The sequence below is a fragment of the Capricornis sumatraensis genome, chromosome 9 (assembly GCF_032405125.1).
Source record: "Capricornis sumatraensis isolate serow.1 chromosome 9, serow.2, whole genome shotgun sequence".
Taxonomy (NCBI): domain Eukaryota; kingdom Metazoa; phylum Chordata; class Mammalia; order Artiodactyla; family Bovidae; genus Capricornis; species Capricornis sumatraensis.
Window position 1 is genome coordinate 16,783,066 of NC_091077.1, and position 27,565 is coordinate 16,810,630.

The 27,565-nt window shown below is 52.2% G+C and overlaps 1 protein-coding gene across 1 annotated transcript in view; it reads right to left on the reverse strand.

Moving 5' to 3' along the window:
• Positions 1-27,565, reverse strand: part of FBN3 (fibrillin 3) — an 87,897-nt gene that overhangs the window by 31,344 nt on the left and 28,988 nt on the right. The window contains exons 15-42 of the mRNA XM_068980990.1: positions 27,142-27,285; positions 26,952-27,071; positions 26,690-26,815; positions 22,638-22,760; positions 22,224-22,499; positions 21,870-21,923; positions 19,983-20,108; positions 19,765-19,890; positions 18,377-18,496; positions 18,121-18,258; positions 17,961-18,011; positions 17,556-17,681; positions 15,411-15,635; positions 15,102-15,227; positions 14,236-14,364; positions 13,096-13,221; positions 11,501-11,626; positions 10,981-11,103; positions 10,685-10,810; positions 9,561-9,686; positions 7,864-7,986; positions 7,550-7,672; positions 6,737-6,862; positions 6,493-6,615; positions 5,526-5,648; positions 5,068-5,229; positions 4,055-4,123; positions 3,067-3,192 (exon numbers count right to left, since the gene is read on the reverse strand). Of these exons, the coding sequence (XP_068837091.1) occupies positions 3,067-3,192; positions 4,055-4,123; positions 5,068-5,229; positions 5,526-5,648; positions 6,493-6,615; positions 6,737-6,862; positions 7,550-7,672; positions 7,864-7,986; positions 9,561-9,686; positions 10,685-10,810; positions 10,981-11,103; positions 11,501-11,626; positions 13,096-13,221; positions 14,236-14,364; positions 15,102-15,227; positions 15,411-15,635; positions 17,556-17,681; positions 17,961-18,011; positions 18,121-18,258; positions 18,377-18,496; positions 19,765-19,890; positions 19,983-20,108; positions 21,870-21,923; positions 22,224-22,499; positions 22,638-22,760; positions 26,690-26,815; positions 26,952-27,071; positions 27,142-27,285 (3,612 nt within the window). The remainder of the gene's footprint in view (positions 1-3,066; positions 3,193-4,054; positions 4,124-5,067; positions 5,230-5,525; positions 5,649-6,492; positions 6,616-6,736; positions 6,863-7,549; positions 7,673-7,863; positions 7,987-9,560; positions 9,687-10,684; positions 10,811-10,980; positions 11,104-11,500; positions 11,627-13,095; positions 13,222-14,235; positions 14,365-15,101; positions 15,228-15,410; positions 15,636-17,555; positions 17,682-17,960; positions 18,012-18,120; positions 18,259-18,376; positions 18,497-19,764; positions 19,891-19,982; positions 20,109-21,869; positions 21,924-22,223; positions 22,500-22,637; positions 22,761-26,689; positions 26,816-26,951; positions 27,072-27,141; positions 27,286-27,565) is intronic.

Below are 27,565 nucleotides of genomic sequence, written 5' to 3' on the forward strand. Positions count from 1 at the left end.
AGCATTCTTAATCGGCTACACAAAAACAAGTAGTAGTTTATTTCACTAGGAGTGACATTTCCAAAAATGGCAGAGTAGGGAATGTTGAAGTTCTATTCCTCCACAAACAGCAACTATGGAGCTGGGCAAAAACTGACAAAATTAACTTTTGACGAACTCTGGGACCCAGTCAAAAACTTACAAAACCAGGGAACCTGACATATAGGATATACTAAAGAATCCACAGAATGAAAACTGTCATTCCACCTGCAAAAGAATGAAGTTGGATCCTACCTCACACCATACACAAAAATTAACTCAAAATACATAGAAGACCTAAACAGGGGAGCTAACACATAAAACCCTTGAACGAAAACACAGAGGTAAACCTTAAAGACCTTGTATTTAGCAACAGGTTCTTAGATATGACACCAAAAGCACAAACCCAAAAGCAAACAAAAAAACCCAGATAAGCTGGATTTCCTAAAAATTTAAACCTATTGTGCATCAATGACACAACCCACAGAATGGGAGAATCTCTGCAAATCACATGGGAGTCTTGTCCAGCATATATAAAGAACTCTTACAACTCAACAACAAAAAGACAAACAACCCAATTCTTAAATGGGCAAAAGACCTGAAAGGACATTTTTTCCAAAGAAGATATACAAACGGCCAATAAGCACACGAAAAGGTATTCAACTTCATTAGTCACTGCTGCTGCTGCTGCTGCTAAGTCGCTTCAGTCTTGTCCGACCCTGTGCGACCCCATAGACGGCAGCCCGCCAGGCTCCCCCGTCCCTGGGATTCTCCAGGCAAGAACACTGGAGTGGGTTGCCATTTCCTTCTCATGCGTGAAAGTGAAAAGTGAAAGTGAAGTTGCTCAGTTGTGTCCAACTCTTAGCGACCACATGGACTGCAGCCTACCAGGCTCCTCTGTCCACGGGATTTTCCAGGCAAGAGTATTGGAGTGGGGTGCCCTCGCCTTCTCCGAACACATATCCTACTTCTACCCATTTCCCTTATTTTCTACAGAACCAGTCTAATTGTAAAACAGTATTATACTTAAGAGACCCTCCAACTGGCCACCGTTCATTAGGGAAACACAAATCAAAACCATGAGATACCACTTCACACCCACTAGGATAATATTACTTTAAATGACGGAAAATAGCAAGTGTTGATAACAAATGTGGAGAAACTGGAACCCTCGTATGTTGCCGGTGAAAATGCAAAATAGTGCAGCTGCTGTGGAAAACAGTCTGGCAGTTCCTCAAAAAAGTCAAACACAGAATCACCATGTGACTTAGTGATTCTAGGAGTTAGATAAAATTTTCAACAAGGACTGGTTATAGAATTTGCCCAGTGCAAATGAAAACCCTTGTTTAAAGTATATGAAGAATTTCAAGATGGCAACAGCAGAGCATTAAACTAAGTGGAGAGGGCTGGGGAGTGGGGGCTTCGGAGTAGAGGGCCCTTGAGCCTGAAAGCTGGAAAGTACTCCAACACTGCAGCCCTCAAGGGCACGAACTGACCCTGCAAGGCTCCATAGCCAAGGCCAACATTCAGGTTGAAATCTTCCTACCCTGTGATAGTCAAAAAATGCAGCACACTGCCATATGTGATGACAGAAGTTTTCCCTTTTTCTTTTGATAGTCTATGGGGTAGGGGAAGCAGGGAGGGATAAAATATTTTTCAAGCATTTTGGGTTCTGATTCTGGTTTGCCAGGTCCCACCTACACATACAAAGGGGCATTTGAGCTTAGATCTCTCCCAGCCTTCACCATTTCCTTGAGTCTCTAAAGCGTGAGAAAACTCTTAAGTGTCCCTTGGACAGCAAGGAGACCAAACCAGTCAATCCTAAAGGAAATCAACCCTGAATATTCATTGGAAGGACTGATGCTGAAGCTCCAATACTTTGGCCACATGATGCAAAGAGCTGACTCATTGGAAAAGACCCTAATGCTGGAGAAGACTGAGGGCAGGAGGACAAGGGGGCAACAGAGGATGAGATAGTTGGATGGCATCACTGACTCAATAGTCATGAGTTTGAGCAAACTCTGGGAGATAGAGAAGGACAGGGGAAGCCTGGCGTGCTGCAGTCCATGGGGTTGCAAAGAGTGGGACATGACTGAGTGACTGAACAGCAACTAAAGTGTGCTGCTCAGAGCAGACAGCCTGCTGCCCTAGTGTGCTGATGCTGGTGTCTGGTCGCATGCAGGTGCTCAGTTAATATTACTGAAAAAAAAAAAAAGGAATGGGTTGGTGGACAGATGGATGGATGAAGGAAGTAATTTGATACATTGTATCAAAATAACTCAGGCTCAAGGATCACCCACTAGCTGGTTTTGTGGCTCAGACAGTAAAGAATCCACCTACAATGCAGGAGACTGGGTTTGATCCCTGGGTCAGGAAGATCCCCTGGAGAAGGGAATAGTAACTCATTCCAGTATTCTTGCCTGCAGAATCCCATGGACAGAGGAGACTGATGGGCTATAGTCGCTAAGTCGGACATGACTGAATGACTAACACTTTCACCACTCAAGTGACTTAATTAACTCCCTTAGTTTCTGCATCTGAAAAGTGGGGTCATAATAGGAACATCTCCCCCATGAGGCTGTTTTGGTAAATGAACGAACGGCAAACACTCAGCTCCATGGTGACACAGAATCACAGACACCAGTTAACTGTTGGTTGTTACGAAGATGCAGGAGAGGACCGTAACACACAAGTGAAGGGGATGCTTAAAGGAAAGATGTGACTGCTCTTTAGGGGTCTTTTTCCTTCCTCTCTTAGCTCTGGGCCTTGGTCAGCTTTCGCCCTGAGGAAGGGCATGGCTGCTGCGATAAAGCCAGATATTTCTGACTGGGAAGGAGGCTGGAGGTCAGGCAATGGGGAGATGGGAAGAAGCAGTAGAGCAGAGGGTAGATTGGGGCATTCCAAGGAAGCCTTCGCAGTCCTTCCAGTGGACCCTGGGCAGCAAGGCAAGTGAGCAGACTCTGGAGTGGGGCATGTGAGCCCCCAGGCCCTGAAGAAGAGGTGAGGCTGGGCAGAAATGCAGGCAGGGAGGAGAGGGCTCAAGCTCACCCTCGCAGATGCGGGTATCCTCATTGAGGTGGTAGCCAGCTGGGCACTCGCACTGGAAGCTACCGAAGGTGTTGACACAGTTGCCCCCCTGGCACAGCCCTGGCAGCTCCTGGCATTCATCAATGTCTGTCAGGAAGTGAGGAAGCTGTGCTTGCAAGCTACACCCAAGCAGAGTACTTGGGGGACACCCATGCCTTCCCCTGGGACTTCCACTTCTTTAAGGACACCCAAGAGCTGTTGGATATTTAGAGGCTGTACCCAGACTCTCCCGGGTCAATGTCACCCTGAATTCATCCTCTTCCCCTTCATTGGATAGTCCATCCTCTCATCCATCCATCTATCCATCACAAAGCTCCCTCTTGATGGAACTGTCCAATCTCATTATCCACTTTGGATAGAAGAATAGATGGAGGGGTGGGTGGGTAAGTAGGTGGATAGAGATGAAAAGTAGTGGATGAGTGAATAAACAACAATGTGAATGGACAAGAACATGAGTGTGAATGAATAGGTGGGTGAGTAGCTGGATAAATAAATGAAAGGAGGAATGCATAGATGGATGGATGGATATGGGTGGATAGATGTATAAATGGGTAGATAAGTGGATATGAAAAGCAGAGAATGGGTCAAATAAGCAAACGGGCCGATGGATGAAAAGAAGGATGACTGGATGGATGGGTGGGTGGGTAGGTGAGTGGATCGATAAACGTACTTACATTTATGTATATATGGATGAATGGATGGAAGGAAGGAAAGAAGAAAGGGTGGATGGATGGATGAGGAATGGATATATGGATGGGTAAATGGGGGATGGATGGATGGATGGGTAGATGGGGATTGGATAGAAGGATGAATCAATAAACCAATAAGTGGAAGAGCTGAGAGGACCTGCCCCCCACCCAAAAGTTGCCCAACTCTGCTCCTTGGTGATGGGACATGAGAGGAAGGTCAATCAGTGGGTACATGGATGGATAGTCTACCAGGAACTCACCTTCCAGGATGACAGTGATGGAATTAGGCCGGAAGCCCTCACCCCCTGGGCACAGGGTTCTGTACTCAGCTGCAAGGGAAAGAAGCTCTTGTGAGGGACTGTGGGGTGAAGCATTTGGGCAAGGCTCAGGGGAAGCACAGGAAGGGAGGTCCCCTAAAAAGGGCTCAAGAATGGGTCTGGCATCCTGTTACCATAGAAACTACATCCCTTTACTGCCTCACCCTCTGGGGCCTAGAAATATTGGTACAATTATGGAGGATCTGGTGTCTCTGTGTGTGTGTGTAAACACTTGTTCACATTCAACATGTGAGCAGATGGATTTTGTGGTGGTAGTTGGGGGTAGGGAGGAAGGATTCTTGTGAGCCAAAACCAGACTCTAATGTGACCACAAGTTTCCCCCATGAAAGGAAGATCTTGCATGTACATTACCCTCACACACATATGCCCCGGAATAGGTAGACACATGCCTCCCTGCTCCACACCTGAGGACTTTGCACATGCTGTTCCCACTGCACCACACACCCTTCCCTCTACGCTGCCTGGAAAACTCCTACTCATTCTTCAAAACCTCATTCAAGTCCCTCTCCTGGGAAGCCTTCCCTTACCCTCTTCCTCTCCATGGCTTCCTCTTTGGCCATCACTATGTCTCAAACAGACTCAGAATAGTTCTACTCTCACGAGTCCAGGGACTGTTGGTTTATGGGTGAGGGGCAGCGTGCAGTGGCTGTATTTCATCCTTCTCCAGGTTCCTATGCCCTAGGAATTCTCAGTGTTTGCTGACTGACTGAGCAGGCAAGTAAATGTAAACATACAAAGAATCTGCAGGAAGAGATGGCAGAGGAGACTCTAGATGATGAACTGCGGAGAATATGCTGTGACCCAGGCTGAGTCCTTCTCCCTTTCTGGTTCCCAGGGTCCCTCCCTGAGCAGCGATGACCCCCTAAGCCCTCAGGGAGCCTGGACCAGGGCTAGGTCTCCGTCTTCTCCTGCTCCCACTCCACTCAGGGACTCACTGGTGTTGGCCAGCGGGCACAGCTCACAAGGGTTGCCCCAAGCCCGACCCAGGGAGCAACAGCAGGAGGCCCGGGTGACGCCAACCCCGATCTCCACACTGCAGGAAATGCCACCGTCCCCTCGATCCTGTGTGTCCAGGAAACAGTTCCCGACCCGGGTATCTAAACAGGCAGAAAGGGCTGGTTAGCAAGTGGTGGGGGAGAAATAGGGTGGGTGTGTCTCTGTGTGTGTGTTTGCACCTCTTTGTATGTGTAACTGTGTATTACTCTATGTATGTCCGTGTGTGCACATGTCTGTGTGCACGTGTGACTCTGTGCATCTGTCAGCCTAGAGCCCAAAGGATGCATCTCAAAAGACAGGGACGACTGCTCTGGCCAAGGGCCTGTCTATCAGGAGCAGGTGGCCCCATCCAGCACGTGGACCCCAGAACCCCACCTGCAGCAGAGTGCGTACTTACCCACGCAGCCCACACCGCTGGGATTCAGCTCAAAATCCTGGGGGCAGTTGCAGAGGTAGCTGCCGGGGGTGTTGACACACAGGCCGTTGATGCAGTTCACAGGATCTGCACACTCATTCACATCTGTGGGGTGGGGGCACCATCAGCAGAGATCCTCCCCTCTCAACTCACTTCCCTCCTGCCTTTTTCCTGGGGAGTCGAATACCGGGCTGCTGGGGGCTGGTGTTAGGGACAAGGCCCCTAGGAAGAAAGCCTGATGGGACAGTAGCCTGTCCCAGGCAACCCCCTGCCTTCCTCTGCTCTTTTCTACTTGGCCTGGAGGTTTGCCTTTGCCAGCAGAGTCCACGAGCTAACATACAAAAACCAATATTGAGAACATGTTTCAAGCTAGGCTGGCAGACTACAACTTGTGGGTCAAATCCGGCCCCCTATCTGTCTGTGTAAATAAAATTTTACTGGTACACAAGCACAGCCATTCATTCACTTATCACCTATGTCTGTTTCTAAGCTACAGGGCAGAGACTGTATGGCCAAAAACGGAAAATATTTACTGGCTGGCCCTTCACTGAAAAAGTCAGCTGACCCCATTTGGGATAGACAGGTGGGAGACCATTCTGATGGTTGGAGTGGAGGGAGCTCGACTTCATTGATTTACAGCGCCCTTTTTTCTTTTGGCTGCTTGGCATGCAGGAAGCGAGATCTTAGTTCCCCAACCAGGGATCGAACTTGTGCCCCCTGCAGTGGAAGCACAGAATCTTAACCGCTGGACTGCCAGGGAAGTCTCCCTGACTCACTGCATTTACTTGGGGGATGATAAATGATGATGATGATGAAGGCTAATGGGGAGGGGCACTACTGGAGATGGGGTCAGACAAGGACTCCCTCCACTCTGTAGAGGACATGTGAGAAGAGATCTGTGGGAATCGATGGAACAAGCCTGCCACCCCGAGCCCCACGGACCCCCCACCTGTGCAGTTGCCACCACCGCGGTCCAGCTCATAGCCCTCATTGCAGATACAGCGGAACATCCCCGGCAGGTTCTCACAGCTCCCGAACACACAGATGTTCCCGAGCACACACTCATCCACGTCTGAGGAGGAGCGGAGCCCAGGTGAGCACAGCCCTGCCAGCATCCCACTTCTGCTGCCCCCAGCGCCAGCGACTCCAGGGACCCCCTGCTCTGCCCGCACCCCGGCTGCCCCAGACCTCACCCTGGCAGGCATGCTGGTCCTCGGTGGGGCTGAAGCCCATCTCGCACTCGCAGCGGTACTCGCCGGGGACATTGAGGCACTGCCCGTTCTCGCAAAGGGCTACATTCTCTGCACACTCGTCCCTGTCTAAGGGGACCCAGAGGAGGGGGCGGGTGGTCAGCAGGTGAGGACCCACATGGTGGGGACAGGCGGCCCTGATCACGCGAGCCCTTCACTGTCACCCGGAGTTCCAGGGAGCTGGCAAGTAGCCCGGGGGGACTCAGACCCCGACTCAATGGGCAGGTGACTGAGTCAGAGCCAGGGAGAGGACAGGGCACATGGTCGCTCACAGTCTGGGGCGGAGGGCCAACAGGAAGCAAGTATTCCTGTCTCCACACCCAGAAAACTCCACGCATTCGGAGTCCAGAGAAGACCGCCCCTAAGGGACTCAGGGACTTCCCTGGTGGCTCAGACGGTAAAGTGTCTGCCTACAATGTGGGAGACCCAGGTTCAATCCCTGGGTTCGGAAGATCTCCTGGAGAAGGAAACAGCAACCCACTCCAGTATTCTTGCCTGGAAAATCTCATGGACAGAGGAGCCTGGTAGGCTACAGTCCATGGGGTGGCAAAGAGTTGGACACGACTGAGCGACTTCACTTTCACTTACAAGGGACCTAGGGCCTGGCCTCTGGCCCCAAGCGCTGAAGGTACATCCTTTTTGGCATCCACAGAGCAGTGAGTGGATCAGTGTGAGTCGTGGGCACCGTGGAATCCAGCCCCCTTGGCCATCCTTTCTGGACCCCTCCAGCCCTCTCATCCCACGCCCCGACCTCACCTTCACAGGAGAAGCCATCCCCAGAGAAGCCCAGGCGGCAGGCACAGCGGTAGGAGCCAGGGGCATTGAGGCAGTCAGCTCTCGGGCTGCACCCATGCTCCTTGGAGGCGCATTCATCCAGGTCTGCAGGAGACGGAACCCAGGGTCCCCCAGGTGTGTGCGTTGGGGGGCTGTGGGGAGGCAGACCCTCCAAATCCCAACCCTGACCCTCCCCCATGGACATGCCTGAGCCCAGCCACCTCTGCCCAGCTGTAGCCTGCCCACTCACCCCACCCACCTCTGCTTCTCTGTCTGGACCTCTGGGCCCCACTTACCACGGCATTCGAAGCCATCCCCAACCCAGCCTGGCTGGCAGCTGCAGCTGAAACTCCCAGGGGTGTTGAGGCAGGAGGCATGACTGTCACAGCCGTGTCCCCCAAGCTGACATTCATCTACATCTGAGAGAAGAGGGACCCAGGCATAGGAGGGCAGGACCAGGAGATGGGATGGAGGACAGAGGACCCCCCAGAGGCCTGGGCCTAGTAGAAACAGGGCTTTAGGTACGGAGCAGGGAGACTCAGGGCAGGAGCAGAAGGAAAGACCTTCCCTAGGGTCGGACTGGGCCCAGAAATGCCCCCTCACCATTGCAGGAGCTTCCACCCTCATCCAGATCCCAAAAGAAAAAACCCCCAAACCCAACAGGGCATGAGTCCCAGCATGCCCCAGAAATGGTCTGAAATGGCAGCGTGAGAGACTCAGGGTAGACAATAAGAGGAACTGTTCTTGGTTAGGATTCCCGGCTTTCACTAAAGGGCTTGGGTTCAATCCCTGGTTGGGGAACTAACATGGCACAGCCAAAAAAAAAAAGTCACTGTCTTAATGAACACACTCTCCCTCTAAAGCAAGATTTCCTTCTAAACCAGAGTGTCTAACCCTCAGCCAATTTTGCATCAGCCTTATCATCCCTGCAATGTTCATCAGCCACCTAAGTGAGCTACCGTTCCCTGAAAGTTTTTCCTTTGTGAGAATTTTATTTGGCTGCACCAGGTCTTAGTTGTGGCATGCGAACTCTTAGTTGCAGCATGTGGGATCTAGTGCCCTGACCAGGGATCGAATCTGGGTCCCCTGCACTGGGAGCAAGGACATGGTCTTAGCCACTAGACCACCGGGGAAGTCCTCGCTAAAAGTTTCTTTACGCTGTCTCCCATTTTTACGTACATGAATGTACTTTAGAAGAAAAACGTATAACAACGATCTCTAAGAAATCATGGTTTGGATGCTCTGTTTTCTAATGTTTGCTTCTAGTATGCATTGAAATAACGACATAATGATGGCAAATAGAATTATGTTCTCCCCGCCAAGAAAGCATGTTTCAATCCTGACTCTAAGAACCTCTGAATGTGGCCTTTCTTTGGAAACCAAGTCTTTGTAAATGTAACCAAATTAAAATGAGGTCCTCCTGGATTACAGGGGGTCCTAAATGCAATGACCGGTGATCAAGAAGAGGGAAATTTGGACGCAGAGAGAGGAAAGCCCCCTGATGACAGACATGGAGACTGGAGTGATGCGTTTAAGCATCGTGGGCACCACCAGAGGTGAGGAGAGAGGAAAGGGCCAGTTCTCCCTCTGGGCCCCTGAGAAGGAACCAAGCCTTCTGACACCATGATCTCAGACTTTACCCTCCAGAACTGTTCTATAGAGAGGAGACATCTGTGGTTCTGAGGCACCAGCTCTGTGGTCATGAACAACTGACATATTTGAATGTTCATCGCTGTGACACTTAAAACCATCAGGCTTGCACACCTTGGGAACTGCTAAGGGATCCGGAGATCCCCCTGCACAGCCGTCAAGGGAGCCCCACGGGGATGTGATCAGATCCTATTTTTGCTTCGGCGTGAGGGCCCACCAGTGGAAATGTGTAAGAATGAGGTCTGGCCTTGCTCTGCCCCAAGGGATGGGGCAGACCCCACGGACCCTGAGCTGGTCCCTCGGGGGCGCTCCCCTGCGTCTGCTCCATGGACCACCAGCTCACCAGAGCAGCCCATGGCCCCCTTCCTGACGATGTAACCCAGCTGGCAGTGGCAGAAAAAGGAGCCCCTGGTGTTCTCGCAGACCCCATGGAGGCAGATGTGGGGGTTCAGGTCACACTCGTCCACATCTGTGGGGCGACAGGAGAAGCAACAGATGAGGGTGTGGTACAGCAGCATGGCTGCGTGCCCTGCCACATGGGTCCCCTGCATCCAGCTTCTTTTTGCCCATCTTCAAGGACAGGGAGCTCCCCTGATTCCACTACTGGTCATAGCTCCCCCATTCCACCCTTGGGCTGCTGCGAGAATTCAGTCAACATTCTATAGTTCATATTCCATGGAACACATCGGACATACAGTCCCAAAAAGATTTTGGGAACACCAATACCTTAAGAGGATGCTAAGCTAAAGCTAAGGCCTGAAGGCCTTTCCAGAGCCTTTATTGCCAGTGTGGATCTGCAAGAGGGGATGGAGGAGGCAGCATTTCCTACTTATCTTGGTCCCAAGCTCCGTTTGTTCAGTGTTTCCTAAGATTCCTGTGATCTGGAATGCTTAAGCTGCACTGAGCTGGACACGTCTCCCTGTGAGGGCTCCATTTTTTGCATCCTCGTACTCTGGCCCCAGCTCTGCCCTGATGGACTCACCAGTTCATATCTGCTCCCCAGGGCCTGTGCCAACCAGCCCCCACCCGAAGACAGTGGCCCTGGCAGAGACGACAGAGACAAGGTCCTGAAGCAGGGCTCAGAGAACACAGCGTCCTTCTGTCTCACACACCTTCCTCTGCAATAAACCCCTCAGTCTATGATGATCTTACAAGGTGACTCCCAAAGCCAAGCACACACCTGGCTGTATGCGCTGGGTACACAGTGGGTGTTTAATAAGTGTATTCGAAAGAACAAGGTTCAGGGGGGCGGTCTCTGCTGCTGTGAACAAGATCCCACAGGTCTCAGTGTAAGGCCGTGGGGTGCAAGTGCCAGGAGCAGACCACCAAGAACGAACCCGCATCTCCCCTGCCCACGTGTTCCGGGAACAGGACTAGTGTCTGCGTTGCCCACCTGTCCCCTTGTGGAAGGCCTGGTGGGTGAAGTGAAGCTGCCTCCTCCACCTGTATGTAGTCCCAACTCCTCACCTACACACATCCTCATGTCCAACGTGGCCACAAAGCCGTCATAGCAGAGGCAGCGGTGACCCCCTGGCATGTTGGTGCACTGGCCCCCGTCACAGATGTCCGGATTCTGCTCACATTCGTCCACATCTGGGGGACCAGGGTAGGGGTCGGGCTGCAGGTGGGAAGGGACAGAGGGGGAACCCCAGGGACACTTCTGCGGGGCCAGTGGCCTGGCTAGGGTGTGGCTGGCTTCATTTGGGCCGGGCCAGGTGGGTTCCCACATCCCAGGCCGGAGGGAGGGGGCTGCACCCACCCACCTTCACACGCCCTCCCATCGGGCATCAGAGAGTAGCCAGGTCCGCAGCCGCACTGGTAGCTGCCCTTGGTGTTAACACAGTGGACGTGGCAACCACCGTTCCTGGTGCGGCATTCGTCCACATCTGCAGGAGGCAGGAAGAGGCAGGGGGCACCGCCGGAGGCAGGGCAAGGTGAGGTGGGGGGCGTGACGGAGGCGTGGCAAGGCAGGAGGCGGGGCAAGGTGAGGGCGTGGCAGGACGCAGGGTGAGGTGGGGCGAGCTGGGGGCGTGGCAGGAGCGTGGCCAGGCGGGAGGCGGGGCACAGTGAGGGTGTGGTAAGAGGTAGGACGTCATGGGAGGCGGGGCAAGGTGGAAGTGGGAGGCTGGGCGAGGTGAGGGCCTGGCGGAGGCACTTCAAGCAGGGGGCTGACTGTCGGGGCGGGGGTGGTCAAGGGTAGAGGCAGGGGCTCGGACTGAGGCCAGGAGAGACTGCAGTGGCGGCGGGGGCCGAGTCTGGGGCTGGGGGCGGGCGCGGTCTCACCCACGCAGCCTTGGCGGTCAGGTGTGCTCCGGAAGCCGGCATAGCAGGAGCACTGGAAGGCACCGATGACGTTGACACACTGGCCGTGCGGACACAGGCCATCACTCAGGGAGCACTCGTCCACGTCTACGGGGGAAACAGACGGCTGGCAAGGGCAGCAGGTGGTGGAGGGGCCCCAGCAAAGGACGGGCCTGTGCCCAGCCGCCTTCTGCACAGGGACACGTGCATGCACGGTGATGCACTCACTCTTGCATCTATGCCCCCACCCCCATGGGTGTGAGTCTACATCTTGCCCTGGTACAAACACGTGCTTGAAGACGTTTCAGTCATATTCGACTTTTTCACCCCATGGGCTGCAGCCCTCCAGGCTCCTCTGTCCATGGGATTCACTGGAGTGGGTTGCCATGCCCTCCTCCAGGGGATCTTCCTGCCCCAGAGATCGAACCTGTGTCTCTTACGTCTCCTGCACTGCAGGTGGATTCTACCGCTGAGCCACTGGGGAAGCCCAGTACAAAAGGGCACCTCACCCTGATCCACGCATCCACCCAGGTGCACACTCACAAGACACCCAAAACACACCCCTGATACACACTCACCCTCAGGAGACAGACCCACAACCTGATCCACACAGCCACATGCACACAGCTCACACAGCAGCACACCCTCACACTTATTCGCATGCAAACACAACCACCCTCAGTAGACACACATCTGCACAGCCACAGCCACACTCAGACTCACAATCACACCTCACGCCCACTCATAAACACATCTGCACACCTTGCATTGCATTGGATATGCCCTTGCGTCACGTTTTCTTATCCACTCAGGCAGACTCACAAACAACTCTTGTGTGCATGCGTGCTAAGTCACTTCAGTCGTGTCCAACTCTTTGTGACCCCGTGGACTGTAGCCCGCCAGGCTCCTCTGTCCATGGGATTCTTCAGGCAAGAATACTGGAGTGGGTTGCCATGCCCTCCTCCAGGGGATCTTCATACCCAGGGATCGAACCTGCATCTCCTATGTCTCCTGTAGTGCAGGCAGATTCTTAATCGCTGAGCCACTGGGGAAGCCCCAACCCTTGTGTACACACATACAAACACATGCTCAACAGATGCACCTACATGCACACAGCCCCCTCCACAAACACACCCACCTGTGTGCAAACACATGCCCACACTTAGACACACACTCTCTCACAAGCTTATGTAGACACACAAATAACCACTTCCATCGCCTTACATAAGAACAATCATCCTTGTGTAGACACTTACACACTCACAGACTCACACAAACACCAATACACACTCACTCTTGGACAGACGCATTCCCAGAAACACACCTGTATGCTCACACAGACACACAAATACACACTCCTTCCATCTCACAACCACACAAGTGACACTTCACATGGGTGCACAGTGACCCACACTCACACATTCGATTTTCTGTTTTCACACAAAAACACACACAAATGCGTTCTCCCAATACCCGATGCATGCGACCACTCGTGCACACAAATACACAAGTGTGTACTCAGGGAGATGCACAAACACACATACTCGTATCCTCTCCCTCTTGAGAGCCACACTCACCTTCGCAGGCAGTGCCCTCAGCCGCCAGCGCATGTCCAGGGGGACACTGGCACTCATAACTCCCATCTGTGTTGGTACAGGTGCCTCCCCGGCACAGCAGCGGGTCCCGGGCACACTCATCCACATCTGGGCATGTGGAGAGAGAGAGGAGGTGTGAGATGCTGACCCAGGTTGGTGTGATGGGGCTCACGGAAGCTCCCCCCTGTTGCCCCCATCCCCCAACCCTGTCGCCCTGGGGTGTGGATGACCCAGGGGAGTCAGAATGGGAGGGAAGCTGGAATTCTCAGAGTTTTCAGGGACACAGGCTGACATTCCTGGAGCTAAAGGAGGCCCTGAGGAACACCCTCCCCACCCCAGAAGTGACAGGGGGAAGGCAAGGCCCAGCCCCAGCGGGCATTAGTACATGGAACCAGGGGCCTCACCACTCATCTTACCACTCTCCTCCCACTCCAGCCTCAGGGGCTTCCTGCCATCTCTCATGTCAACCTCAGGGCCTCTGCACACACTGTTTCCCCCTTCACCTTCCCTCCTCCCCACAGCAGCTCCTTCCATCCCTCACATCCACCCCAGGGCCTTTGCACATACTGTTCTTCCTCCACACAACCGTTCAGCCCTTCACAATTACTCCCACTCTCTTGGCCCCACAGAATGGGATAAATCCCTGGGGTTCTCAGCTCACACTGCACCACAGAGCCCTTTCAAGTGCTTCTGACAGTGGCTGTTTATTTTCTGTTTGTCTAGGGATTTATTTTATCCTCCCTATTAGGTCCTGAGCTCCAAGGAAATGGCCCCCTGTATCCAAGCTCTCCATAGTTCCCCCGAGTAGATGCATGTGAAACGTTCACTGAATGAATGAGAAAAATGAAAAGGGAAGGAGCTCCTCCCTCCAGGGCCCTCTCCGCTTCTCATGCTACCCCCACCCTGGGAGAAGCTACCCAAATCTTGGTCCCCATGCTTCTCTGAATGCCAGACCCAGTGTCTGGCAGTCTTCGGGGATGACACCCACACCTGCTGTGTCCCAGCTGGATCATGGCTTCTCTCTACTCCTGCCCCCTCCACCCACATCCAGCACAGCAGTGTCCTCCCACCCTACTCCTTAGCTCGGCCCCAAGACTCACAGGCACTGGGGTGGCTGCCTACCCATGCAGTTCTTCATCAGCATGAAGCCACTCTCGTAGCCACGGAGACACTCACACTCAAAGCTGCCCGGGGTGTTGACACAGGTGCCCTGGCCACAGAGGTCAGGGGAGATGCGGCACTCGTCGATGTCTGTGGAGACAGTGGACATGGGCCGGGCCTCCAGGTCTGCAGACACCCAGGGCCGCAGGGGAGCCCCAAGGGGCTGAACAGAGCCAGGGAAATGGAGGTGCTGTGACTGCACCCCCAGATGAAAGCAGGGAATTTCTTTCCAGCCCGGAGGCCCCTGGAGGTCATTTTTCTTTTAAATTAATCAATTTATTTACTTGCTGCATTGGGTCTTAGTTGAGGCATGCAGGATCTTTCAGTTGAGGTATGTGGGATCTAGTTCCTTGACCAGGGATTGAACCCAGGCCCCCTGCATTGGAAGCATGGAGTCTTAGCCAAAGGACTACCAGGGAAGTTGGTGGAGGTCACTTTGCCATGCCAAGTTGCTTCATTCATGTCTGACTCTTTGCAATGCTATGGACTGCAGCCCACCAGACTCCTCTGTCCATGGGATTCTCCAGATGAGAATAATGGAGTAGGTTGCCATGCCCTTCTCCAGGGGATCTTCCTGACTCAGGGATCGAACCTGTGTCTCTTACCTCCTACATTAGCAGGAGGGTTCTTTACCACTAGTGCCATCTTTTGCCAGCCCCTCTTTTTATAGCCGGGATCCTGGAGGCCCAAAAAGGGTATTGAGCTGCCCTGGGTCACACAGCAGACAGGCAGGCAGAACAAGGCCAGTTCTTGCCTTTTAGGCGCCTCTAGTTTGTGGCCCCCTGTCCCTGCAGGCACCTGCCAAGGAGGCAGAGGCTGGTACGTACCTGTGCAGTTCCTCTCCTGGGCATCCAGGGCGAAGCCCCCCGCACAGGAGCAACGGAAGCTGCCCACGGTGTTGCGGCAAGTGCCATGGGCACACAGCCCAGAAAAGGCTTTGCATTCGTTCACATCTGCAGCGCGGGAGTACAAAACGGCACACTATTCCATGTTCCTGAGTCTCCTGCCTCCTGAGCGTTCACCCCTCTGATCACAGATATTTGGTCTCTCCTAAACCTGCTTCCCACCTCCAGGCCTCTGCCCATTCTCTGCCCTCTTTCCCATCCTCCATCCAGGCTCCCCAAGCCCAAACGCACCTTTATAGAAGGGACGACCTGACAGGAAGTCCCGGCTGGCAAAGCCCAGCCCCCGGGGACACAGGCTGGTGAAAGCCAGGGACTCGGGCTCAGGGCACACCTCGCACGCGGTGCCCCATGCGGCCCCTATGGTACAGCAGCAGACGTCCATCCGGTACTTGCCCAGCAGGGCAGCCCCACACTCGTCCTCCTCCCAATGCAAGAAACAAAGCTCCAGGCGCATGTCTGCAAGGAGGGGTGGTCACCAGTCCCACCTCTGCCACACTCTGGCTGCCAGGACAGGCAGTGTCGTCCGAAACATCCTCCCCAGTGGGGAGACTGAATTCCTCAGCTGACAGTCCATGTCCTCCAAGTGACTTTTTTTTTTTTTGGCCACACTGTGGGGCTTGTGGGATCTTAGTTCCCTGACCAGGGATCAAACCCAGGGCATTGGCAGTTAAAACAGCTGAGTCTTAACCACTGGACCACAGGGAATTCCCAACAGTTACACTAGAATAAGGGTATAACCCAACAGTTACATTTTTTAAAAACAAAAATTTTGTAAAGATTTTTTTTTTGATGTGGACCATTTTTAGGTCTTTATTGAATTTGTTACAATATTGGCTTTTTGGCCGAGAGGCATGTGGGGTCTTAGCTCCTGGACCAGGAAAGGAACCTGTACCCCCTGGACTGGAAGGCAAAGTCTTAACCACTAGACCACCAGGGCAGTCCCCCAAAGTTACATTTTAATAATAAGTTTCACTGCTAGGTGCTTGCTATGTGCTGGGCACTGTTCTAAGCTCATCAACCCATTTAGTCTTTAACACCAAGAGGAAAACGGCTATCATCATGCTCGTTTTACAGGCAAGAAAACCGAGGCAGAGACGGGTTAGGTAGCTGGCTTGAGGCCACACAGTAAGAGGTAGAGATAGATTCAAACCAAGCCACCTGGCTCCAGAATGTGTGTGTTTAATTTTTAAAACCTCCCCAGAATAATCTGGCAATGGGTAAGGCTCCCTCAATACCAGACACGATGGTCTAAGACTGGGGCTGGTTAACTACGGCCCACGGTGTCAGCTGCCTGCTGTTTTTGTAAATAAAGTTTTATTGACATACAGTCACATTCATTTATTTCTGTCCTACACGGTAGAGCTGAGTAGCTGCAACAGATTCTGAGGCTCCTAAAGCTGAAAATGTTTACTCTCTGGCCCTTTGCAGAAACAACTGGGTGACCCCTAGACTAGGACAATTTTTCACTCCTTGCAAAAGGAACATACATTTAAGTGGATCCATTTGAGAATGAGACCCTGTTACAGACTCTTTAGAAAAAATAAAGATAAACAGAACTGCCATGACACACAGGGATCCGTCTTAAGTTCCTGGGTCCAGGGCTGCTCAGACAGCATTTCACCTGGCTGTGAATTCAGCAACATTTTTATTTTTCCTTTACTCGGCTACTTTCTTTCCTTGCTCACACTCTGGGATCAGCAAGAAAACCTGATGCACACCTGAAGCTCAGTTTAGAAGGAAATCGAAGTTGAAAAGCGTCATCAGGGCCCATCTGCCTTCTGTTGACCAGGCTCCATGGTGCCACCAAGGAGGCCACTAATGGGTTAATGTTACTATGGGAGGAAAAACTGATAGAATGCAGAGCCCTACCTGCTGGCTGGCGGATGTTTTTGGCCAAGAAATGTCCTGTTCAAGATGTTGATGGTGTAAAGCAAGAAGCCCTCCTTGAGGGGGAAAATATTTCAGAGCCTTTGAGCCTGAGGGTAGGCCATTCAGGGCGAGGGTTTGAACCCTGAGTGTTGAGGAAGGGCTGCAGGCATGAATTACCACTCATGATAGAGGCAGGTGCCTCGTGCTCAAATCCACGTCCTGTAAACCTTGTTTGGTAGCAAGAAAGTATATACCAAAGTGGCAGGTAACATTCCACGAGATTGTACCATTTGCAGTGAGCTTCATTAGAAGGGCAGTTGATTAAGGGGATCCAACCCCTCCAAAAAAACAAATGTCTTTGGAGACACATTAGCAAGGGGGTGGGCAGAGTCCAAGAGGACCCCCAAGACCCCACCTGTCCCTAGGAAGGGCCTCCAGCTGTTGGGAGTGGAGGCAGTGCAGGAAGGGCAGGCGGCCCTGCACAAGACCCTGCAGGCCCACACTCACCTATGCACAGCCGGCCGGAGGTGTCCAGGATCAGGCCCTCTGGACACTCGCAGCGGAAGGAGCCCGCGGTGTTGATGCAGCGCCCATTGGGACAGACGCCAGGGAAAACCTCACACTCATTCACATCTAGGGAGCAGCAAGCAAGGAGAAGCGAGAGCTGGAGGCTCCCAGGGAGCTGGCTCCCTAGGGGCTCAGGACACCACGTGGTTCTTGGGGAGGTGGGAAAGGCAGTGCCAGCCTCCTGGGCTGGGGGATTGTGGGGAAGACCCGGGTACCAAGGAGGGAGATCTCCAATGACTTCAGAAAGGGCCTTAGGCAGCCACCATGACACTTGCCTGCTCCTGGAGGTGGGGGGGGGGGGGGGCGGGGGGGAGTGGCGGTGAAGTGCACAGGGTGGGGAGTTACCTTCGCAGCTGAGCCCCTTCACGCGGGCGAAGCCTTGGGCACAGGCGGGGTCTGTGATTGGAGAGAGGAGTCATTCTCTCCACCCGGATCCAGGGGACCTGTCTCCCCCACGGTTCTCTCAATGGCCAGGGAGCCCCCAGAGCCGCCCCCAGGGCATTACCCATGTCACAGCGTTCGCAGGGGCTCCCCCAGGCAGCGCCGAGCGTGGCGCAGCACTCGGAGCGCAGGGTGGCTCCGTGCAGGTTCGCCTCGCAGCGGCCCTCCTGGACCTTCAGCCAGCAGGTGCCTTTGGTGCTGTCTGCGGAAAGGGGCTGGCTGTGTCATTTGGCAGGCCCACACCTGCACACTAACCCGCAGAGACCCAGACTTCCCCCGGGCGGGCGTCGGGGTCCCCGCTGCTCCGTGGGGCCTCTCACCTAGGCACATGGTGCCAGAAGGTCCCAGGCGGCTGCCGGGGGCGCACTCACAGGAGTAGGAGCCAGCCAGGTTGCGGCACACGCCATTCACACACGGGTTGGACAGGCACTCATCGATGTCTACAAAGACAACCCGCCACCGGCCCGGGTCAGATGCCTGAGGGGCACGCGACCTGAGGCCCCTCCCCTCTGCCGCTGCCAAAGTCCAACAGCAGGGGGCGCATGCTGTCCGAAGGCGAGGGAACAGACTGGGCGGGCTCAGAGGGGCGTGTGTTTGCATTAAATTGTGCAGTGCACCTGCGCGTGCACGCCGACACGCAGGATCCTGGGAGCCCGCACGGGTGAAAGTGTACAGGGACAGGCACGGTGGGGAACGGTGGCTCTGCAAGGGTCAGTCATGGCACAAGAGAGGCCGAGAGTGAGAGGCAGGAGGAAAACCCGGAGGGGGAGGAGACCTGGATCTGGTGGGGGAGGGGGCAGTCCGCCGGAGGCTTGTGCTTAACTGTGTGTGTGTTTGTGTGTGTGTGTGTGTGTGTGCGCGCGCGCGCGTGCTCTTGCAGGTATCTGTGAGTGCCCAGGGGTCTGTAATGGACAAGGTCATTGCAACAAAGTGCGTGTGAGGGCGGGTGGGCACATATTCCTGTGTGTGAGTATATATAAGTGTGTGAATGCACAACTGTGTGGGTATGTAGTATCTGCACATATTAGTGTGTGTAGCTGTGAGCCTAAGTGTGCAAAAGGGTAAAAATGTGGACACACACGTGTCTTTGAGTGTGCACATGAGAGTGTATGATGTGTGGGACTATGACTCTATGAGTGTGAATACGGGTGTGTGAGTCTGTTTTGTGTGAGTACTGGTGTGTGTAATCAAGTGATAATCAAGTGTGTGAATGTCAGAGTGTCTGCATAAGGGTGTGCCTTTGAGGGTGTAACTCTGCTTATTAGCATATGTGTAAAGAACGAGAATTGTTCAGTCACTTAGTCGTGTCCGACTCCTTGTGGCCCCATGGACTGCAGCACGCCAGGCTTCCCTGCCCTTCACCATCTCCTGGAGTTTGCTCAGACTCATGTCCACGGAGTTAGTGATGCCATCCAATCATCTCATCCTGTGTTGCCCCTCCTCTTCAGGCCCTCAATCTTTCCCAGCATCAGGGTATTTTCCAATGAGGCAGCTCTTTGCATCAGTGAGGATAAGTGTGAATGTGGGTACTGTGAGTGTGTACCTAAGAGGGTAACTGAGACTATGAATACATGTATGGCTTTGAGCATATCTGTGTGGGTAAGTGCAGGTATACATGCATCTGGCAGCATGTGTGTACCCATAGCGTGCAGTGTGCATAAGTACTTGTGTGTGTGCACGTGTCTGTGTGCCCCCCAGGACCCTGTACCTTCACAGGTCTCCGTGTCTGGCCGGAAGCTGAAGCCCTGGGGGCAGGAGCAGCTATAGCTGCCCGGGCTGTTCCTGCACCGCCCGTTGTCACACAGGAGGCTGTTGAGGGCGCACTCATCCACATCTGCAAGGCAAGGATGGGGCCGAAGAGTGGGGTGAGGGGTTTGCAGTGGGGGCGGCACCCCCTCCGCCCGTCCACTCACCCGGCACGCTCACCAGTACACTCCCTGCCATCCGCGGCTGCCTCGTAGCCCAGGTTGCAGATGCAGCGGTAGCTGCCCCGCAGGTTCTCACACATGCCGTTGGCACAGACGTCAGGGTCGAGGGCACATTCGTTGATGTCTGCAGCAGGAAGACGGCATCAGCAGCTGCCCTGGCTCCCTGGTGGCTCCAGAAGCCAGGTCCTCCAGGGACAGAGCTCCAGCCTAGACCCTGCCTCCTTTCCCTGCAAACCAGGGTTTCTCAACACCATGGATATTTGGAGCCAGATCATTCTTTGCTTTGTGCAGGGAGAGAGGGGAACCTGTGCAATGTAAGCAACATTTCCAGCGTCTACCCATGAGATGCCAAGAGCGCCCTCCCTAATATTTGTCCAGACATTGCCAAATGGCACCTGAGAGGTGGCAAAACTGTCCCCAGTGTGGAACTCATGGAACAGACATTATTACATCAGCAACATAATTTCTTTAAAAGCGCGATCATAATCACTAATGTTATAAGATGCTTACTGTTTTGTGCCGAGTATATTAACTCATTTGGTCCTCACAACATCCCTGAGATGGGACCTACTAGTATATCCACTTTACAGAAAAGGAGGCGCAGAGATGGGAAGTAACTGGATCAGTATTCAATCAGTAAACAGTAGGGCCTGGAGAGTTCCCTGGTGGTCTAGCGGTTAGGCATCAGTACTTTCACTGCCATGGCGTGGCTTCAATTCCTGGTTGGGGAACTGAGATCCCCTAAGCCTCACGGCACAGCCCAAGGTGGGAGGGAATAGGCAGCCTCATATGTCAAAAATGAAAAAAAAAAAAAAAAAAAGAATGCTGGCTGGGATTTAAACCCAGGCATTTGGCTCCAGAATCTGTCCCTTTAACTGAGGGAGGGGCCCTGGACATCTGTCCTGCCCCCATGGCCCAGTGCTGGATGGGAAACCTGGCTGTATCCTAAATCCTTTTATTTGTTGCTCAGGCAGAAGGGCTGTAACAGGAAAGGATGGTGTCCTTATCCCCAGGATCACCTCAGCACGTGACTTTACTTGGAGATGGACATAGAGTCCATTCTAATATGATTGTATCCTTATAAAAGTGGAGGTCTGGGCATAGACACACAGGGCGAACCCTGTGTTAAGAGCAAGGCAGAGGAGTTTGGGATTAACATATATACGTGCCTACATGTGTGCTCAGTAACTTCAGTCATGTCTGACTCTGCGACCCCATGGACTGTAGCCCTCCAGGCTCCTCTGTCCACGGGATTCTCCAGGCAAGAATACTGGAGTGGGTTGCCATGCCCTGCTCCAGGGGACCTTCCCAACGCAGGGATCCAACCCTCATCTCCTATGACTCCTGCACTGATTCCTTACCACTGAGCCACCTGGGAAGAAGTCCCTAACATATATACATTACCCTATATAAAACAGAAAACAGACCAGAGCCTACTGTATAGCACGAAAATTAAACTCAATATTGTATAATAACCTATAAGGGGAAAAAAATCTGAAAACTGTATATGTATATATACTAAAATATATATATATATATACTGAAAAGTATATATATATCATATATATATAGTGCCTGAATCACTTTGCTGTACACCAGAAACATTGTAAATTAAAAAAAAAAAAAAGGATGAAGGCAGAGATCAGGGAGATGCTTCGACCAGGCAAGGATTCACAGCTAAGTGCCAGAAGCTGAGAGAGGTGTGAGACAGACTCTTCCACACAGCCTCTGAAAAGGCCACTCTGCTCACACTGATCTGGGATGTTTAGCCTCCAGAGCTATGGGAGAATGACCCCCCCAGCCTGTGATACTTTGTGGAACCCAGTAACCTGACCGGGTTCCCAACCATGTCCCTGCCCCTCAGTCCCAGCCCCACCCCGCTCACCTCTGCCATCTGTGGTGATTCCAAGACCGCTGCTGCATAGGGCCTGGAACTCAGCTGTGGTGCCAGGAATAGGGAGAGAAGGGTGGTCATTGGCCATTGCTGAAGCCAAGCCATGCTCAAGACGTGGCCCCTTGGGGCTGGGTAAGGGTTAGGACTAAGATGCCTGCTCCAGTGGGAAGAACAGTTTTCCTTCTGTCTCTTCTTGGGGGAGAGACATCCACCCCACCCCATGGGAGCCAAGCCCCCCACCACCACTGTCCCCTCCTTCCCCCAGCAGTTATAAACCACAAGCAAGGACTAAAAAAAAGCAGGGCCATGGAAAGTGCACAGGGGCGGGGCAGCTGAGGCTCTCACCAGAGTTCTTAGGGGGACACGGCTGGCAGGGCTCCCCAAACCCATGGGCCGGGCTTGCACAGCAGCACTCAGATTTGGTGACAGCACCAGGGAAGGGGCGGGCACAGGAGCCCTGGTCGAGGGTCCCATAGCACGTGCTGCGCACGTGGGTGTCCACGCACACTCGACCATCAGCGCCCACCGTGAGCCCCCCGAGGCAGCGGCAGTGGAAGGAGCCCTCGGTGTTGGTGCAGTGACCATTCATGCAGATGCCCGGCGTCTGACACTCATCGATATCTGCAGGGGTCGTGGGGGGGGCACTGCGACAGGTCCCAGCCACCCCATCTCCACACCCCACCCGCCCTTGCCACCTCCCTTCTCCTCTTCTTCCCCATCCCCATGGGGTCCCCTATGGTCCAGCCTGCAGTTTCTCACCCACACAGTGGCGGCCACCAGATGCCAGCAGGAAGCCGGGGTTGCAGAGACACGTGAAGCTACCGTCCTCGTTCAGGCACACTCCGTTGGCACACATGGTGGTGGTTGCACACTCGTTGTGGTCTGGGGACACCAGGATAGGCTGGGTCCCAGCAGGGTCCTGGCACCCACCCTTTCATTGGGCCAGTCCTGCCAGGTAGACCAGCCCGGCCCTCATGTTTGCAGGGACTGCTCCCGGGGCTGTGGGAGCCTGATAGGATGAGATGTGGCTGTCAGAGACTAGTTTGGCATGGGTATTAGGTTGCAAGAGTGTGAACTCCCCTGGGGCCAACTGGGACCACTAGCTCATATCTGCATCTTCCATCCTGGCACACATAGGTGCTCCATGAATAGTTGTTCAAAGTCCTTTAAATAAGTCAGGAGGTGACTGTACAACATCTCACTAAATGCCTCCGAACTGTTCATTTTAAAATGGTTAAGATTTTTAAAAAAATGGTTAAGATGATGAACGTGTTATGTAGGGACTTCTCTGGTGGGTCAGTGGTAAAGAATCCGCCTGCCAATGCAGGGAACTCAGGTTCTACCCCTTGTCCAGGAAGATCTCACGTGCCAAGGGACAACCAAGCACATGTGCCATAACTACTGAAGCCTGACTGCCTACAGCCTCTGCTCTGCAATGAGAAGCTCATGCGCCACAGCTGGAGGAAGCCTGTGAGCGGCAATGAAAACCTAGAGCATCCACAAGAATAAAAAAGTTAGGTATATTTCACCATGATAAAAAATGCAAAAACACATTGAAAAAATTAGATAGTGGTTGCACGAAATTACGAATGTACAAAAATGCCACCAAACTGTTCCCTTAAAAAGGGTAAGATACAAACTACTATACATAAAATAGATAAACAAGGTCCTACTGTATAGCACGGGGAACATATTCAATATTTTACAATAAACTATAATGGAAAAAAAGAGTTTAAATGGTCAATGTTACGCTGTGTAATTGTGCCATAATTCTTAAAAATGCAAAAAAGAATTGCATAAATGAGATGGTGGTTGCATGACACTGGAAATATCCTAAATGCCACCAAATTGTTCACTTAAAAATGCTGTTTCACACATCATATTTGTTATTAATATATAACTGTATGATCTTTATTACATAAAAATAGATGCTTAGTTGTGTAAATACACGAATGAGACCTAGAAGGACACATCAAACAGTAAACTGCTTGTGTTAATGGATGACTTTAGTTTTTTGCTTGTGTTTTTTGGTTTCCTATTATGCAAGTGTTAACTTTTAAGAAATAAATGTTATTTTTGAAAACCTTTAAAAATGCTATGTTTATCTTCCTGCAAAAAAAAAGAAAGAAAGGTGGTTGCACAACATTGGGAGTTACTGAGATTTTCACTTTTAAATGATTAAATTTATCTTGTGTGAATTGCACCTGCATTTAAAAAGGAAAGGGCAAAAACCATCAGCTAACAAGAAAATAGTCTAGGGACTTCCCTGGTGGTCCAGTGGTTAAGAATCTACCTTCCAATGCCAGGGGCTCTGGTTAGACCCCGATCAGGGAACTCGGATCCCACTTGTGGTGGGGCAACCAAGCTGAAGTGCCACAACTACTGAGCCTGCGTGCTCTGGAGCCCACATCCCACAACTAGAGAGAAGCCCAAGCACCAGAGCCAAGAGCCTGTCTGCAGCATCGAAAGATCCCGCATGCTACAAGGAAAATCCCATGCAACACAGCTTAGACCTGATGCAGCCAAATAAATATTTTTTCCAAAAACCCCTCTTAAAAAAATAGTTTAATTTAAAAGAAGGCAGTCAGTGCAGTGCAGATATGATTTGTTTACAAAGTACAGTGTTAAATAAAAAAGGATTGAAGCAAGAAGGAAGAAAGGGAGGGAGGAATGGAGATAGGGAGGGAAAAAACATAATGAATACATAAAAGGTCCACACCTAAATGTGTGGGTGAGCTTCCACAGCGGCATTATCCATAACAGCAAAAGTGGAAACAACCCGAATAGCCACCAAGTGATGCCGGTAAAAACGAAATGTTGTCTGCTCATACAATGGAATGGCATTTGACAATAAAAAGGAATGACATTCTGACACGTGCTACCACATGGATGGATCCTGAAAATGTGATGCATCAGTGAAAGAAGCCAGTCACAAAGGGCCACAAAGTGTGTGATTCCATGTATACAGAATGCCCAGAACAGGCAAATCCATGGGGACAGAAAGTAGACTAGTCTCCTGCTGAGGGGTGGGCGGGGGCGCGAGGAAGGAGGATAGATAATTCTGGAATGACTGCTAATGCAGAGGAGGTGATGAAGGGTTCTAAACTTAGACTGTGGTCATGCTTGTACTAAAAGCCACTGAAATGTACACTTTAAAAGGCTACTTTAAAAAAAATAAAAATTAAAATAAAAGGCGACTTTTATGGTATGAGAATTATACAGCTATAAAGATGCTAAAAGGGCTTTTAAAAATGAATGAATGCACAAGCAACTATGCTCAGTATTTTATAACTTATAAAGAAAAAGAATCTGAAACTGTGCTGTACATCTGAAACAAACACAACACTGTAAGTCACCTATACTTTAATTTAAAAAATTAATTTAAAAGTTTATATGTACCAAGAGAAAAAAAAAACAAACTAATGATTTCATCAACTCTTACTGGTTACAGACTATGCAGAGATCTGAAGGCAACATTAAAGACCTGATGGTAAAATGTGAAACAATGAATTAATCATTAGAATTAATTAAAATTAATTTCAGGACAGGGTTTCCCTGGTGGCTCAGTGGTGAAGAATCTGCCTGCCAATGCAGGAGACACAGGTTCAATCCCTGGTCCAGGAAGATCCCACATGCCGTGGAGCAACTAAGCCCGTGCCCCACAACTGCTGAGCTGTGCCCTAGAGCCTGGGAGCCATGACTAGTGAGCCGACGCGCTGCAACTACAGGAGCCTGTGCACCCCAGGGCCTGTGCTCCCCAGAGAGAGCGCAGGAGAAGCCACTGAAATGAGAAGCCCGTGCAGAGCAGCTAGAGCAGCCCCTGCTCACTGCAGCTAGAGCAGCCCCTGCTCACTGCAGCTAGAGAAAGCCTGTGCCCAGCGATGGAGATTCAGCACAGCAATGAAGACTCATTAAAAACAAATAAATAAATAAAAATTAATTTCTGTAGGTGATATCAAACTAATAAAAAACAGTGTAAATAAAAATAATCATTTATGCATGGAAATAAACTTCTGTACTTCACATTAATGCTAAGAAAACAGCTAATTTGATAGTCAACTTTCTAAATCTATCTAATAATAAAAAGTACACACTGCAAAAACATAACACAATTCTGTAAAGCAATTATCCTTCAATAAAAAAAAAATTAAAAAAAAAGAATGAATACAGAAAGGAAAAATATTCTTCCCAGTGAGGGAATATTAAGGCAGGTCTCAGACAGGGTGACAGAAGAGGACAAAGGGGGTCCCTAGTGGCCCCCACAAGCTATGGGCACCCCCACAGGGAATCTGAGACCAAGGAGCTCTCCATGGTCCTGACCCACCTCTCTTGGAGGCAGATGAGGGGCTGTGTCAGGGGCAGAAGCAGACAGCACAGTCTTACCCCAGAGACTCCCAGGAAGGGGAGAATGAAGGCACAGGTAGAGAGTGGACAGACCACAAGAAGGCTCTCAGATGGGCTGGCTGGGCTCAGGAAGGGGAGCAGAGGATCCACCCAAAGAAAGGATGGAGTGAAGGAGCAGGTGTGGCAAGATGCAAGAAGCAAGGTAGGGACTCCCTCGGTGGTCCCACGGCTAAGACTCCAAGTTCCCAATGCAGGAATCCTGGGTTCGATCCCTGGTCAGAGAACTGATCCCACATGCCTCAGCTAAGAGTTCGAATGCCACAGCTAAAGATCCTGCATGCCACAACTAAGACCTGGTGCAGTCAAATAAATTAATATTTTTCTTTTTAAAAAAGAGGTAAGGAGGCACTAAAAGGCAGCTACTGAGGCCCAGAGGCCCCCTCCCCACCCGCCCACCCTCAACTCACCCACACAGTTCTTGCCATCAGTGGTGAGCTCAAAGCCTGCATTGCAGACACACTGGAAGCTGCCCTCCGTGTTGACACAGCGACCGTGATGGCAGAGGCCACTGCTGGCGATGCATTCATCTATGTCTGGTGGGGTGAGGGGCAAGGCAGGCGGGTGGTCAGCAGGCGTCCTCCCAGGCACCCCCAGACTCCAATTCAGGCCAGAGGTGCAGGCTCCACCAGCCAGGCCCCCAGCACCCCCACTTCCAAGGGACGGCCATACCCAGGCACGCCCGCTTGGTGAGCATCGCCTGAAAGCCCTCATGGCACAGACAGCGGTAGGAGCCAGGGGTGTTGGTGCAGTCTCCGTGGTGGCAGGGGCTGCTGGCACATTCATCCACATCTGCGGGCAGAGGACTCTGAGCCTGAGTCTGGCAGGGCGCGCCTCCACCCCCAGCCCAGCCGCCGCTCACCAATGCACTCCCCCCGGACGTCCTGCGCGTAGCCCACGTTACACTCGCAGCGGTAGCTGGAAGGGGTGGGGAGGCAGCGGCCGTTGAGACACAGGTTGGTGAAGTGTCGGCAGATGTCGATGGCCTGGTTCAGTGTGGCGGTGCCTGCGGGTGGGGCCGACGGAGGGGGGCGGGTGCCTGACTGAGGGGTGGGCCTCGCCTCTGGGTTCAGACACACACTCAGAGCCCTCATGGCCAGGCTCTCCCACTATAGCCCAGCGTCCTGCCCTAAATTCAGACCCTCCACTTGCCTGAGACCCCGGACCCCCATTCCAGCCCTAGTGTGCATGCCAAGTCATTTCAGTCGTCTCTGACCCTGTGCAACCCCTTGGACTGTAGCCCGCCAGGTTCCTCCGTCCAAGGGATTCTCCAGGAGAGAATACTG